Source organism: Eulemur rufifrons, chromosome 16 (genome assembly GCF_041146395.1).
Source record: "Eulemur rufifrons isolate Redbay chromosome 16, OSU_ERuf_1, whole genome shotgun sequence".
In the NCBI taxonomy this organism is placed as follows: Eukaryota; Metazoa; Chordata; class Mammalia; order Primates; family Lemuridae; genus Eulemur; species Eulemur rufifrons.
Genome location: NC_090998.1, coordinates 18205592 through 18221393, shown reverse-complemented (window position 1 = coordinate 18221393; position 15802 = coordinate 18205592). Strand labels below are relative to the sequence as shown.

Here is a 15802-nt window from a genome sequence, read left to right as displayed (position 1 = left end):
TTTGCGGGCTTAGTTGTTTCAAGTATAAGAATTCTGCACAAAGAATTTTCCCCCTAGGATATCACAAGTTTTATAATCTCCCCTTTTAAATTCTGGATATACAATTTTTAGAAAGACACAGTATGTAGCAGTATGTTGTCCTACTTGCTATATAAAATGAATAGACCTTGAGTAAAAATTATTAACAAATCCTTAAGAACACACCAAAAGACAGAACTCTATGCTTTACATCTGCATTCAGTAGGGTTGGTTCAATTAAAGAAAGTTAACAGCATTCAGTCAGAGGAAAAATACTCAGATATTAAACACATCACATCAAGTCAAAACAAGACTGTAAGGGGATCTGCTTAATGTCATGTAGTATTTTCTTCTTTATGGACAACGCTAAACTTAAGTGATTCCAGACCAACGGTGTTTACTGTATTCTTGAAAGTACACATAAGGATATACAATCTTTTAAAATACTGCTACGTTTAGCACGAAGATTTATTTTGGCAGGAATTGTAGTGGTATCCAGCAAACATAAAGGCAATAAAGCTGAATTTGAATTTGTCTATAAAAGATTAAGTAATATCAAATTATCTCTTACTTTTCAACTTACCTAGAATCTTAGGAAATCTAGCATATTTCATTAGAATTTTGGTTTGTGAAGCTTTTCTTAGGACATAATAGAATTTTAAGGCCCAATATCAACATTTTTCCTAAAGCAGGTTTCCTTGATAAATTTTAATTTACTTTCAAACAGATAATGTTTAAATACAGTATAAAACTCAAATGGTATTAATACAAAAAGGATATACAAGGACCAGTCTACCTTTCACTCCTTGGCTTCAGCACCCAGTCAACCCAACCCACAACCCGGTGAGGCAAGCAATACCACTGTGTTTTTGTGTGTGTTTATCCATCTAATATAACTGTTGTCATAGTTATGAAATATCTCTTCTTTCTCAAATGACTACATATATAATATCCACTCTTCTGTTCTACTACTTCTTGCAGCTTGCTATATAAACAGAATGCCTATTTATATACCTGCACTCTTGTCAACATGCTGTGCCATAAAACTTTCTGACCTTTGCAAATCTGATAAGTGAAAAATGGTGTCTTTTCCTAGTTTTAATTAGAATTTTTCATATTAAGGATGAAGCTGAGCACCTTTTTTCACATATTTAAGAGTAAATTCCATTTTCTTTTCCAGGAAACTGATTTTACATAATTTGCCCATTTTAAAACTAGGTCATAAGCCTTTTCCTTATTAAAAAAAATTTTTTTTACTCATGTTCTCCAAGAGTTGGAACCTTATTGATTCATAGCACTTCTTTAATTATAAAGGGATTATTCTTTAATTGTTATATGAATTGCAGATATTCTGCATGCATGATAATTACATATGGTTGAATTTTTCATTGTTTTATATTATTACTTTTGGGTTTACGTCATACTTAGGAAGTCCATCTATAGTCTGAGCCTATTTTTTTTTTAAATCTCCCATTGTTTTTCCTAGTGCTTTTTTTGTTTTTAATATTTCAATAACTGGTCCATTTGGAAAAGTTTTGGTGTAAAGTATGAGACACAGGTCCAACTTTCTATCCAGTGGTCCTCAACACATTTATCAATTTCCCTAGATTTTAATTAAAATATATTAATGAAGCATTATACTTATACTGTTTACTCTATGTTATTTAATAAGAATTAGAAATTTTTTACATTATTTGAAAATTTACATTTACTTATATTTTGAATTAAAAAAATACTATTATAATTACCTATTATTCATTTCCTCACAATAAACATAATTTACTATTACAATTGTTTTAGTATGGAACAGCACCTCCTCAATCTAACCATTCTTAGCCAGAAAATGTGATTTCTAGGATATTATATTAATCTTCACCTTTAAAACTTAGAAGTGCTCACTCTCTCACACAAACATCACATTTGTAAAATTATTCAAAATCCAAACTTAGCATTTAAAAATATGTAACTCATTAAATTATAGTCTTATTATGTTATATTTCAAGATATTGCTTTATATATCAATTACCTCCAATGTAACTAAATTCATGCAATAATAAAAATGTGGTGATTCCTGTATAAGTCTAAGTCCGTTATGAGTAACAGTAATAGATATTGACTATTACTTATCAATAATTAACAGTAAGCAAAAATAACTTACTCTGCCTACAGGGCTCATTGGATGCACTGCATAATCTGAAGCCATGTTATAGTTAGAAGCTTCATTTATCATACTTATAGGTCGTTCCTTCTTTTCTTCAGATGTCATGGCTGCAACGGTCCTGAAAATATAAAACGTCAAAATGCTAGAACTTGTCGTGTATGTAAACTGCTTTATAAGAACACTTCCTTAGTTACTGGAGTTAACGATGTGGGCATCCCACTTTTTCACTGGAGTTGGATCCTAAATTCTCTAGAGTCAGAGCTTAATATTTACAAGTACTTTAAATATAACATTTCTAAGCCTAAAATAAGTTAACATCATGTTTATTTTAATAGGCATTATTGCAGATATTCTACTTGGTCATCCAACTGGAAAATTAAAAATGAATTATAAGATTAAGTAGTCTAACATTAAAAACAACAATAATAGCAATAATTATTATTTGTGAATAACTTTATAGTGCATGAAACATTTTTACACATACATCATTTAACGCTTATAAAAATTCTGTGAAATGGTAATTACCACTATCCTGATTGAAGGGTAAGAAAACTGAGCTCAAATTAGTATTTAATAATTTGACCAAGTTGACACAGTTTCTCTAAGCTTGCATCCTGGGCTCCTGAGCTTCCTACCCAAATTTGAACTATTGTAAAAACAGCTTCTGAAATCACATTCCTCATGAAAAAAATATCTAAGTCGTGTTTCCATACTACACATAGTAAACAGCTGGCATGCTGTTATTATATGTGACTGCAAATGTCCAGATAAGACAACTGTTAAATTATACTGAATTTAATATGGAGAACAGCAATTTCAATGTCAACACCATTCTGCATATAGGCATTCTGTGGAACTCTTTACTTACTGTTCATTCACGACAAAAATACAGTTGTCCTGCGATGGTTGTCCTGTGACTGGATGTTTGCAGGTCACTTTCCTTTCATTATGGCTGCAAGAAGAATAAAAGAGAAAGAGAATATATAGGTACTTAAATACTCACGTCTTTATCGTAACCCTTCTCAGTCTCACCTCAGTCCTTTCTTTTCACTATTTATAAACAAAGGTATGTTGATTTGCCTCATGATCATTGTATTTTACATATTGTAGGTAGGTCATGAAAAATAAGTATAAGAATCCACCTACCTCCACTGTCTTATGGTCCAATTTGGGCACATTACAGGGACCTAATGCCAAATTCATAAATGGGGGAAAAAAATCTAACAGTAGTACTATATGGGCACTAGCAGATTAAACAAATAAAAGGTTCTGAAAGAGCATAATTTATGGTATTTCTGTTTTACAAAAGAATCTTTAAGTAAATAATGTAATGGGATTGATTTTTGTGACACTTGAGGAAGGTATGCTGTAGATAAATGAAATTTGAAGGAGAAACAAAAATCTAAGGTAAATGAAATGTAGAAACAACGGAAACAAAGAAAAATCTATTTGTTACGTGTACTGGAAAAAAACTGCTTTGAACTGAAGGATGACTTTTTGGAGAGTAAAACCTTTGCCTGAGAAATATCATTCTTTCTAGGTTGAGTGATAAGATTAGGTCTTCTACTGTCTTCTTAAAATGAGAGGGAAAAAAACCACTCCTATTTATCTAAGCCAAAATTATCAGATGTGCCACATAATATGCAACATACGTTGATATATTAATTGATACACATCATCATCTGTATGCTAATAATTTTTTCCTTAGGTCATATACCATAAGGCAATTTATAAGAAAGATCATTAGGATGCCTGGTCCTAGAAAATTTACTTTTATTATGGAGAAAATTTTCAATATGTTTTGTTGACTATTACTTTGTTGATCTTAAAAGATTATCGAGGCCGGGTGTGGTGGCTCACGCCTGTAATCCTAGCACTCTGGGAGGCTGAGGTGGGCGGATCGTTTGAGCTCAGGAGTTCGAGACCAGCCTGAGCAAGAGCGAGACCCCATCTCTACTAAAAATAGAAAGAAATTATATGGACAGCTAAAAAAAAATATATATAGAAAAAATTAGCCGGGCATGGTGGTGCATGCCTGTAGTCCCAGCTACTTGGGAGGCTGAGACAAGAGGATCGCTTGAGCTCAGGAGTTTGAGGTTGCTGTGAGCTAGGCTGACGCCACGGCACTCACTCTAGCCTGGGCAACAGAGTGAGACTCTGTCTCAAAAAAAAAAAAAAAAAAAAAAAAAAAAAAAGATTATCGTATGTGCTCTGTATTATGGGAAGTCTGTAGCTACAAGCTGCAAACCTTCGGGTAAAGTTCATATACTTAAGTTCTTTTTCCAAATCCTAAATTCCATTTTTTAAAATTGGCAGCACAGTATCTGAAACTTTATCCATTAAGTAAAACTGAAACCATATTTTAAAAAAAGCACACAGCTTAAAAAAATTACATATTCAATACTGTAACAGTAGAACTATTAACGGAATATATATAATGTTCCCATTATCTCTTAAATTAACTGGTCTAAAAAAGCACACAGGACAAATGAATTATCAGCTTTTTGTGGTGGTTTTGTCTTTTTACAGACATACATAATAGGTGCTAAGAATTGGTGAGTTTAGATATCTGTGGTGCTATTTTCACTACATAAAAAATATGCAAGTTGGTTTCTTACTTGCTAATTAAACAACACCACAGTGGAAACCTAGGTTTCATGTGGGATATGAGTTTACTGTAATAAACAATAAATTGATAACAGAATAACTAAGTACAGTATAGACTCTGGAGATAAGTGGAAAATACTGAAGTGTTCAAACGTGATGAATACTACAAATATGTGAAGGTATGGAAATTCTGATGTTCTTATAGAGAACAAAACGCTGGGCAAGGGGAAGTGGGTAACCTGTAGCAGGGATTAGACACCCTGATGATGAAGAATGGAGAAGCTAGAGTTAAATGGTAGATGGAAAAGAAATACACAAATAATCCCCTATTTACAGCATTATTTCCCTATGCTGTGTCATCTTGCCCGAGAGGAATATATTAGACTTTAATCTTAATGATCTGGAAGCTCTAAATTATACAACATGGCTCTGCAGTGGCTATAGGCCTACGGTACTACTGTGGCTTTCCGAACACCAAATAGATTTGATTACCCATTGGACAAAGATGCAGGGGTAACGTACACATTTAAATTACAATGAATAATTAAAAAGAAGCCCATACATTCTTTTCCTAAAAAGTGGATGCTATTTCAATTAAATTGTCATTTTTAGTATTTGAGCACTTTTAAAAGATCACAATGTCTCAATGTAAAACTGAATAAAAAATCTTAGGATTCTATCTTAGTTAAAAAACCACTGACTAAAACCAACATAAACTATGAATATACTTATGTTCTTTTACTTCTTCAAATGTATCCAGCGTGGTGGTTTCTTTTGCTTAATATTATGGTATGAAATTTCATAGAAAATTTACAAGGATACTCTAACACCAAAGTCTTTTACCATTTAATGAAAGAAATAACCTTTACCACTACATATGCCCAATTGTAACCTAAAGTAAACACAGAAGTCCTCTCTTTATTTATTTGCTCTAACCTATACGACACTTCTAAAATTTGGTGCTGGCCCACTAATTTAAAAGATATACAGTTCATTTTCAAAAATATTGAAGTTTGCCTAGTCAAAGGCAAACTGACCCCCTGGGGGGGTCGGTCACGCCTGTAATCTTAGCACTCTGGGAGGCCAACACAGGAGGATCCCTTGAGGTCAGGAGTTCAAGACTGGCCTAAGCAAGAGTGAGATGCCTGTCTCTATCAAAAACAGAAAAAATTAGCCAGGAGTCATGGCACCTGCCTGTATTCCTAGCTACTTGGGAGAGTGAGGCAGGACTCACTCTAGCCCAGGAGATTGAGGTTGCAGTGAGCTAAGATGACGCCACTGCACTCTACCCACAGTGACAAAGTGAGACTCTTATCTTCAAAACAACAAAACTAAACTAAACAACCCCACTAAAGTTCAAAATTTGTACAATGACGTCATTGTACATTCAATCATAGTCACTCAAGATCAGTAGGTTTCTAAAAAATTCAAAGTAAGAAGGCTCAGATCTTATAGGTAGTTAAAATGAAAAAACTCCTGTCATCTCCTGTAAAACAACATACATATTAATGTTTTGTTCTCTAATCAAAACATCAACTCTAGCCTTAATTGTTTAAACATGGCCAATTTTCTACTACCTGATAGGATTGTCAATCTTCTCTGCACTTTCTAGCATTTACACTGCATTTTTACACTAACGTTACATTTTAAAGTATTACATCATTAAAGGGTGAACACAGTTTCTAAATCATTCACTGAAACTAAAAATGAGTTACATAAACAATAAATGGAAGTCACATAAACAAAATAAAAATTAATCTTTAAAATATTTCAATAAAGCCATCTCTGTTAATATTTAGAAAACCTTTAAGAGACACAGCACTTGACACACTATGGGAGGTGGCTGGCCCACTGCTACGTCCTGACCACTGTCCTTGGCACAAAGGCGGGGACTGTTCAGGACCATGCAGAAAGGCAGGAAGACAGGTAAGACTGCATTACTTACAAATTATATCTTTTCATCCTATACTTGCCATCCTTTTCTGTAGATCACACTTTTTTTTTTTGTTTTCGCTTTTGAAGGACCTCAAAATTCAGATCAAGAAAATGATCAGCTCTGCTATAATGATTCAAACATTAGGGAACAATCTGAGCTTAATACAAATTCTGCACTTGCTTATGCATGATTTTGTCTGTGAGAAATTCTAAGTGAATGCAGAAAACCGTGCCGAACAAAACCCAGCCACATAGGAATACACAAAATATACATCTGCACACACTTCAAACATCTACCAGTTCATTGCCTGTTTTATGAAACACACCCAACCACATCTGGTTATACAACTTTCCATTCAACTTCAGATAACCCTCCTTCCAACACTTCCTAACAATTCATAAGCTGAAACCCTTCCACTGCCCACTTCCACAAGCAAACTATGTGTCTTTTTTTTTTGTAGAGGCAGGGTCTTGCTCTGTGGCCCAGGCTGGAGAGTGTAGTGGCACAATCATAGCTCACTGCGGCTCAAACTCCTGGGCTCAAGGGATCCTACTGCATTGGCCTCCCAATGTGCTGGGATTCAGGCATGAGCCACCATGCCCGGCCCCAAGTGTCATATTTATTGTAGTATTTATGTATTTCCTAACCATTTAACGTGTAAAACTGAACACACATGTTGAATTATTGCAAAACTTCCTGTGCTACCAAATTACAAACTAATATACTACCATACTACTAAAAATGCATTTGAAGCTTTAACAGACATTCAAGTAAGGTGTCATTTTTAAAATTTTGGCCAGAGATTTTATGCTTTGTGAATGAAACAGAAAATGGGAAACGTATGGTTTTTACATAAATCTGTATTTCCAGAAAAATCCTTATAAAAAGGGACAAAACATAACTATCGTCACAAAACAAATTCTGCCTTGTCTCTGAATTCATTGTGGCCTAGAAGGAAGTCCAAAATTTTCTAAATATGACACCAGGTGTTCACCTACTCTTCCTTTCAGACTGCCCTCTGTGATGTTTTAATGTGTAGGCCTAGAGCAGTGGTTCTGAACTGGGGGTGATTTTGCCTCCCAGGAGACATTGAACAGTCTCTGGTAACACTTTTGAATGTCACAATTAGGGAGGTGCTCCTAGTATCTAGTGGATAAAGGCAGGGATGCTGCTAAACATTTTATAATGCACATCAAAGTATCTGCCAAAAATGTCAATAGTGCTGAGGTGGACCAGACTATCCACATCAGACTATCACAGCCCTTTAATAATTAACTCTACTAAATAAGGAACATTTATTGTTTCTGTGTGCTCCTCCATTTCTCTAGATACAACAGAGACAGCAGAAAACAACAACAGTTGAGAGCACAGGTTCCAAAATCAGACTATATAAGTTTGAATCCCAGCTTCTCCATTTAATAGCTGGGTGATCTTAGGCAACTTACTTCACCTCTCTGTGCCGCAATTTAAGATGGTAGCTGTGTCACAGGTTATTCTTTCACTTAGTCAACACACACACACACACATATATATGTAAAACATATATGTACATATCTTATATACAGTAGTCCTCCCTTATCTGCAGTTTCAGTCAACAAGGTCAACCATTGTCTGAAAATATTAAATGAAAAATTCCAGAAATAAACAATTTATACGTTTTAAATTTCACGCCATTCTGCGCAGCATGATGAGATCTCTCATTATCCTGCTCTGTCCCTCGCAGGACGTGGTTCATCCCTTTGTCGTGTCTCCATGCTTGTCGACGCCACCTGCCCGTTAGTCACTTAGTAAATAACTTATCAGATTGATAACTGAGCACTGGTGTCAGATCGCTTCCGTTCAAATAGTTTACTATTCGATGGTGGAATACTGTTATTATTCTATTTATTGTTAAGTTATGTTGTTAATCTCTTATTGTGCCTAACTTATCAATCAAACTATCGTAGGTATGTGTGTATAGGAAAAAACACAGTATTTACAGGATTTGGTACCATCCATGGTTTCAAGCATCCACTGGGGGTCTTGGAATGTACGCTTCTGTACATGAGGGGCGACTATTGTATACAACAAGGAACTGTTGTGGGTACTAGAGAGCAGTGAGCAAAACATAAAAATCCTTGGCCTCATGTGACCTACTTCACAGTGGAGATTTTATGAGGATTAAAAGAGTGAGCAGTAAAACATGGCCTGGAACATTAAGAAGCCCTCAATAAATGTTATTTATTAGTATGGATTTCAGAACTTTTGAGCATATGTTATATTATCAGAATTTAGTTAACTATTTAAATTAAAAGTTTAACTTAGCACCTGCCCAAATATAGTCACATGTTACTTAAAAATGGGGATACGTCCTGAGAAACGTGTCATTAGGTAATTTTGTGGTTGTGCAAGTATCATAGAGTGTACTTACGCAAACCTAGACGGTGTAGCCTACTACACACCTAGGCTATCTGTCATCACCTACTGCTCTTAGGCTATGAACCTGTATAGCATGGTACTGTGCTGAATTATAACACAATAATAAGTATCTGTGTATCTAAACATATCTAAACATAGAAAAGGTACAGTAAAAAATACAGTACGACATAAAAAATGATACACTTCCATGAATGAAACTTGTAGGACTAAAAGTTGCTCTGGGTAAGTTAGTGAGTGAATATGAAGGCCTAGGCTGTTACTGTACACTACTGTAGATATTGTAAACACAGTACACTTAGGCCAGTCTGCTTTTGTAAGAAATATTTTTCTTTCTTCAATAATAAATTAATTTTAGCTTACTGTAACTGTTCTACTTTATAAACGCTTTTTATATTTTAATTTTTAGCTTTAAAAATGTTTTTAAGCTTTTTGACTCTTATGATAACACTTGGCTTAAAACATATTATACTGCTGTAAAAAACTAATTTCTTTCTATCCTTATTCTACAAGCTTTTTTCTATTTAAAAAATTGTTACTTTTCAAATCTTTTTGTTAAAAACTAACACACAAACATACACATTAGGCTAGGCCTACACAGGGTCGGGATCATTGACCATAGTCTTCCACCTCCAAATCTTGTCCCCCTGGAAGGTCTCTAGGGGCAATAACATGCATGGAGCAGCCATCCCCCACAATAAAATGCCTTCTTTTGGAATATCTCCTGAAAGACCTGCCTGAGACTGTTTTACATCTGACTTTTCTTTTTTCTGATAAGTATTAGTACACTCTAAAATAATGAAAAAATGATGAAGCAAATACATAAACCATTACAATAGTCATTTACTATCATCAGGTATGATGTACTATATATCACTGTATATGCTATACTTTTATATGACTGGCAGCACAGTAGGTTTGTTTACACCACACTACCACAAACGCAGATGTTAGAATGGCTGTGACGGCACCAAATGATAAGAATTTTTCAGTTTCATTATAGGACCACCACGTCGTACATGTGGTCTGTCAGTGACTGATACATGGCACATGACTCTAATCATTTAAAACTCCTATTATCCCACCATTCAGTATTTACTGCAAAGTTGTGATCTCTCTTGGTTTTCATGCTTCTGGTAAAGATGTCTGCCTCTAGTATGTCAAAGGGCTAAAGGAGAAAGTAATTCTAATATAAAAGCTCCACAGGAAGATGAGTTACGTTTTCACGCTAGCAAAAGCAGTAGAACAGAAGGTTCCTAAATAGTGACAAACAACACTTTTTACAAAAATGGTATTTCAGAGAGTTCAGGGCTGAAGGAAATAAGTCATATTCACAAGCTCTATTTGAGGATTATGCTCTACTAAAGGCCTGGATAAAATTATTGAATCTATGTCTCTTTTAGAAAAGACACCAAGAAATTGATAAATAGCAACACAAATTGCTTGTTCTTTTACTGTTATGTTCTTTTCACTATTTGTTACCAGAGATTTAATCATTTACTATAATCAGAATATTGAATGAAAGACCTGCTGCTTTAAAGCCCTTATGGAACTATTATTTCATTTGATAATGATTTGGTTTTGAAGGATTTTAAGATGAATCAACCAATGTACATATAAAATGGCATATATATTTCCATCAAATTATGTAACAAATTGAAAATGACATGTCGACCAGAGATAGAATAGAAATTCATTGTCTACCTAATTCCTTTTCATTTCTTATATATTTATAAGTCAAAAAAATGAATTATATAAGTAACTACCAGAAAACCTGGGCTACACTTTCAAGCAGAAAACTCAGTTCTGAGCTTTCAGGCAGCCTAGATAAAAAGGGAAAGCTGATAAACCACACAGCTCCTATAACCTATTAGTGGAAGCAGAGCAATTTACTCTTAAGTGGCAGGTGCTTTTTTGTAATAACTTAAATTTTATGACAGCACTTTGAAAATAGGGGAAGCTGATATTTGTCTCCCTTTCCACAGTCATTGGAGGAAGACACTTTTGTGCCGTCCACATTGCTACAGTTACAGTCTTCTCTCAGCAGTTATAAAGGAGTATGCCAATGGCATTTCCAAAAAAAACACCATTACCACACATACATATTCTCTCTCTCTCACATAATATATAAATAAAATACACATTTCACATATAAACCCCAATAAAATTGTGAGATTGGAAGAAGAGAGGAAAAAAATTTGTCTGTTAATATGGCATTTCAAATTTCTAGTTAAAAATGATAAAAGCCAGTAAAACTTAAAGAACTATTTCATTTGTAACAGCATGTTAAATCACACAAGGAGAGAAATTGAAGTGTTTAATGCAATTAACTATGGACTGACAAATGAAATCTGGTATTAAAACTCCTGTTATCCCTCCAAAATAATACCAAAACCATGCAACACTCTGCTGAATGAAAAAATTTTTTTTTTTTTTTTTTTTTTTTTTTTGGAGACAGAGTCTTACTCTGTCTCTGTCTTCCTGGCTAGAGTACAGTGGCATTATCATACCTCACTGCAACCTCAAATTCCCGGGCTCAAGTGATCCTCCTGCCTCAGCTTCCCCAGTAGCTGAGACCATAGGCATGCGCCACCATGCCCAGTTAATTTCTTCTATTTTTCGTAGAGATGGGGTCTCACTCTTGCTCAGGCTGGTATAGAACTCCTGAGTTCAAGTGACGCTCCCACCTCTGCATCCCAGAGCACTAGGATTACAAGCGTGAGCCATTGCACCCAGCCTGCAAAAATCTTGTATCTGATATTTACACGTAGGTTTAAATAGCCTCATAGGAGTTGTTTAAAACATCAGGATTTCTGGTTTTTACAGAAATGAATCTAGTACTAAAAGTAAAAAAATTTAGTAAAAAAATTAAAATAAAATCTAGAAAAAAATTAAAATATGAATCTAGTAAAAATTAAAGTAAAAAATTAGAACAACGTTACATATAACAAATTGGTATATGACATATTCTTTCAATCAAGTATGGAAAGTATTCCTGATTTTAAAATAAGAATATTTATGATTTCAAGGAGATGATGACTCAGGATTATGTAATATCTCAGCATTGCCATCTTTATAGAGTTGGCTTGTCCCTTTCAGTTAGGCAGCCCCACAGGCCCAAGCTGGCTTCTGTATCCCAATTATCACAAAATGATACTCTGGACCACAAAGTCTAGTGCTAAAAGCAAAGTTTCTCTTTCCACATCCCTTTTCAAGAAGTTTCCCTAAAGCTCCCTGGCCATCTTTCTCTAGAATCTCATTAGCCAAAGACATGACATTCCATGTCCATTTCAATCAATGGCAAAATAAATGAGACTACTACAGGGAGCTTACACCAATCAAGATTCACAACTTTGTCTGTGGCCCATCTAGAGGAAAGTGAATAAAATGAGACTGTATTATAATAGCAAGGAAGAAGGGGAAGGAAAAGCCTATCTGCTAAGAAACATCCTATTTTTCTTAGACAAAGCAACTTACACGTGGTCCAAAGAAAATATTACTCTAGTATATTGAACAGTAGATTTCTCTGTTCTACATGATACAAGAAAAAAATAGTTTTACTATATTCTTCCTTTGGGAAGCTTTGGGAAGGTAAAAACAGTGATTTAACCTGAACTTAAGAGATTTTATTTCTACTTTCAAAAAATGTTTTAACAAAAAAATGTTTTAATGTTTTGGCCAATTAATCATTACATCCTTGTTACCCATAGAACTGCAATTCTTCCCTGTGGGAACATTTGTTTTTGTGGGGTTTATTTTAACCTTTATTTCATGGGTACCTCCAGTGACTGCTTTAATACACAATCTATCCTGTTTCTTTTCAAATTTAAGAAATAAATATTGAAATTGCTATTAACATATTGTCAGTAATAGCCAATACTATTCTTCAGAGTGATACATTACAGTCAGAAAAAGCAAGCTTTATTAAATTTTATATGTGTAACCATGGAAGTAGCATTGAAATTGTACCCACTGTGCCCAAAGAGTAATATGTATTTTAGAAAACTCTGGCCCACAGAAGAGATTTTGGTTATTAAACTCAGATGCAAACCTATTTATATGATTTGCTCTGAATCATGTATTTCCCTTAAGGGAAAGAAAGAAGGGTTTAATTTAGTTTAAGAAAAATAGGATAGCGCAGTGGTTTGGCAGCTGCAATTTGGTAATTCTTCTGGCAATCCTGCTAATGAAGCCAGTGTCATGACTCGGACTTTTACAAGCACCCAACCCATAAAAGCTGCCACATATCCATACTGTTAGACTGGAGTGGGCACAAGAGGTGTGGAAACTATGGAAGCTATTGTATTTCTCTATAAAGAAAACTACGCGGCAAAACAGCTCAGACGTGTGCTTATAAGTCTTTTGTTTTCAATATCCTTCTACGCAAACCAAAAAGAGTACAACAGTTTTATACATTCTCAATTTGGCGATAGCTTCGTTATACTTAAGACAGTTATACTCTTCAGTTTGTGTTAAAATTGGGGAGATTGGACCAATAGAAATCATATAATGTTTTATAACTCTGGGACTCCAACAATCAAATCTTCATTAAGTTTTAAAAACATGTTTGTAGCAGCCACTTAGTTATTAAGTCAATTGGTTCTAGGCTAGCCCAAAGTAGTTTTAAATTATATTAATGTTTTGTATAGATAACTATTTTAATTTATTTTCATTTTAATGAAAAGGAGAAAAATGTTTTGTTGAAATCTGGCTGCCACAATGACTGCTTTTGCAATGTATTTTTAAACTGAAAATATGCTGGCATAGAAATTGTGCCTACAATTAAAGCCAATGTTTTAAGAACAAAAGAAAAACACTAAAAGTGCCCTGCCTTTCTTGAGAGAAGCTGAATTCTTGAGCTTTGGTTATGTGAAGAAATAACCGCTGAGTAAGCAATCTAAAAGATTGTAATTTTTTTTTCCCAAAACATGAAAAGTACATATTTTCTTTCCCCACATTTAGTTCTAAATGCCATTTGCCTTGTTTAACTTAGAACTAACTGCTTCCAGACATTTGCTAAAAACCTCAGTGATTCACTTACCCACCATCTACAAATTTCCCTTCTGGTCTTAACCCTTTATTTTCTATCCTTTCTCCTCTCATTGTTTGGAAAATGGATAATCTTCAATTTTTTGGAAGAAAAGAAACCCCACGGATCCTTACCGCCAGCACTAAATATCACGACCACCTCCATAACAGCAGCTACCACTTAAGCATCACACTCAGTGCTGCTCACACACTGTACGTGACACTTGACAATCAATTCTTGGAGCCCCTTTGAGGTAGGTATTACTTTACACGAGTAAACTGAGGCTCACAGCATTTAGAAAGTTGCCAGAAGTCATGCTGCAGGTAAGAGCCTCGCCAAGGTCTGAGCTGTTTCCTTTTCAGATCCCTACTTTTCAACAGCTGCCCCTTCCCTGACTCAGTTGCGCCCTTCATCTTCTGTTCAACGGCACTAACAGAATAAAGGCACACTTTCCTTCCAGGCCCTTCCCTTCTTCCACCGACAGCAGGTGAAGTGCAGCGCATGCACCGCCTCTCTCGCTGCTCCTCCACCCTCCTCCTCCCATCTCACTGCCCAGCATCACCCCAACACCATTTCTATCTGCAGCACTGTAATGATGTAATGAAACCTTTCTCAATTCCAGTTGCATTTTAAACCCAATACCTCTTCTTTTCCATCGTTCTGTCATCTGAAGCTTCACAATCATTTTCCACCCTTAGCTGCTCAGAAAAAATTATCACCACAACAGATTTAGAAAAGTTACCTCACATTTCCCCCCTTACAAGTATAAAAGAATTTAAGTACAAATAGCAACAATTGTAAAGCATGTGTTGTAGCCAACAGACACCAAAAATGTTCCTTGACCCAACCAAAGGAGATGGCTTAAGCCCTGGTGGAAAAATATGTGCATGATGTAACACTTCAAGTACAAGGCTGAAACCATTACTATAGACTAAAAACAGTAAAAAAATAAATAAAAAAAATTAAAAGTTCAAAACAAAAGATCACATACCAATTCACTTGTTTTAGTTTTTTGGTTATTTACAGGTAATTTCTAAATCACGTTTGAAAAAGCTTTCTTAAATAAAACCAATACACATCTTAAGAATCTACAAAATGATGTCTGTTTCTCTTCTCTCCTAATCCTTTGCTTTCCCCCAGATTTCTTGATTTGATGTTGAAAGGTGGGCAAGGCTCCCTCTGACCCTCCCTGACTCCCCTTCTGGTTGATTTAATTTTTTGCTCCCCAGAATCTAACATGGGTTCTCACTCTTAAGTGCTTCCTCCCCCTCACTACCTCCTTTATTACAAATTCAATAAAAAAGGTGAAATACAGGGGGAAAAAAAAGAATCTACAAAATGAACACTTTTTAATGAATTTTAAACAATTTGGGAAGTAATGCAAGAATTACTCAACACTAGGCTAGTTAAAAACAAATGTACCTATCACATCCATCCTGAGTGTTATGGCATGATTACATTTTATATCACTTGATAAATTAAAAACAAAGATGCCTAAAATAAGATAATTTTTTTCAACTGCAAGTCATCTGAATGAATCTGAACTAAAGAAGCTCTTAAATGGAAGGTTAACTGGGACTGTATGGTTAAAACAGAAATAGGCTTCTTAAATTGGACACAAAAATTCACCGAAGTA

At 34.8% G+C, this 15802-nt stretch overlaps 1 protein-coding gene across 8 annotated transcripts in view; it reads right to left on the bottom strand.

Moving 5' to 3' along the window:
- Nucleotides 1-15802, bottom strand: part of PLEKHA5 (pleckstrin homology domain containing A5) — a 230602-nt gene that overhangs the window by 93085 nt on the left and 121715 nt on the right. For all 8 annotated transcript variants that reach the window (XR_011235770.1, XM_069491517.1, XM_069491519.1 and 5 more), the window contains 2 exons: nt 3048-3131; nt 2177-2297 (listed from right to left, as the gene is read on the bottom strand). Coding sequence is in view for 7 of the 8 variants with exons in the window: in XM_069491517.1 (XP_069347618.1) it covers nt 2177-2297; nt 3048-3131 (205 nt within the window). In the remaining variant the exon portion in view is untranslated. The remainder of the gene's footprint in view (nt 1-2176; nt 2298-3047; nt 3132-15802) is intronic.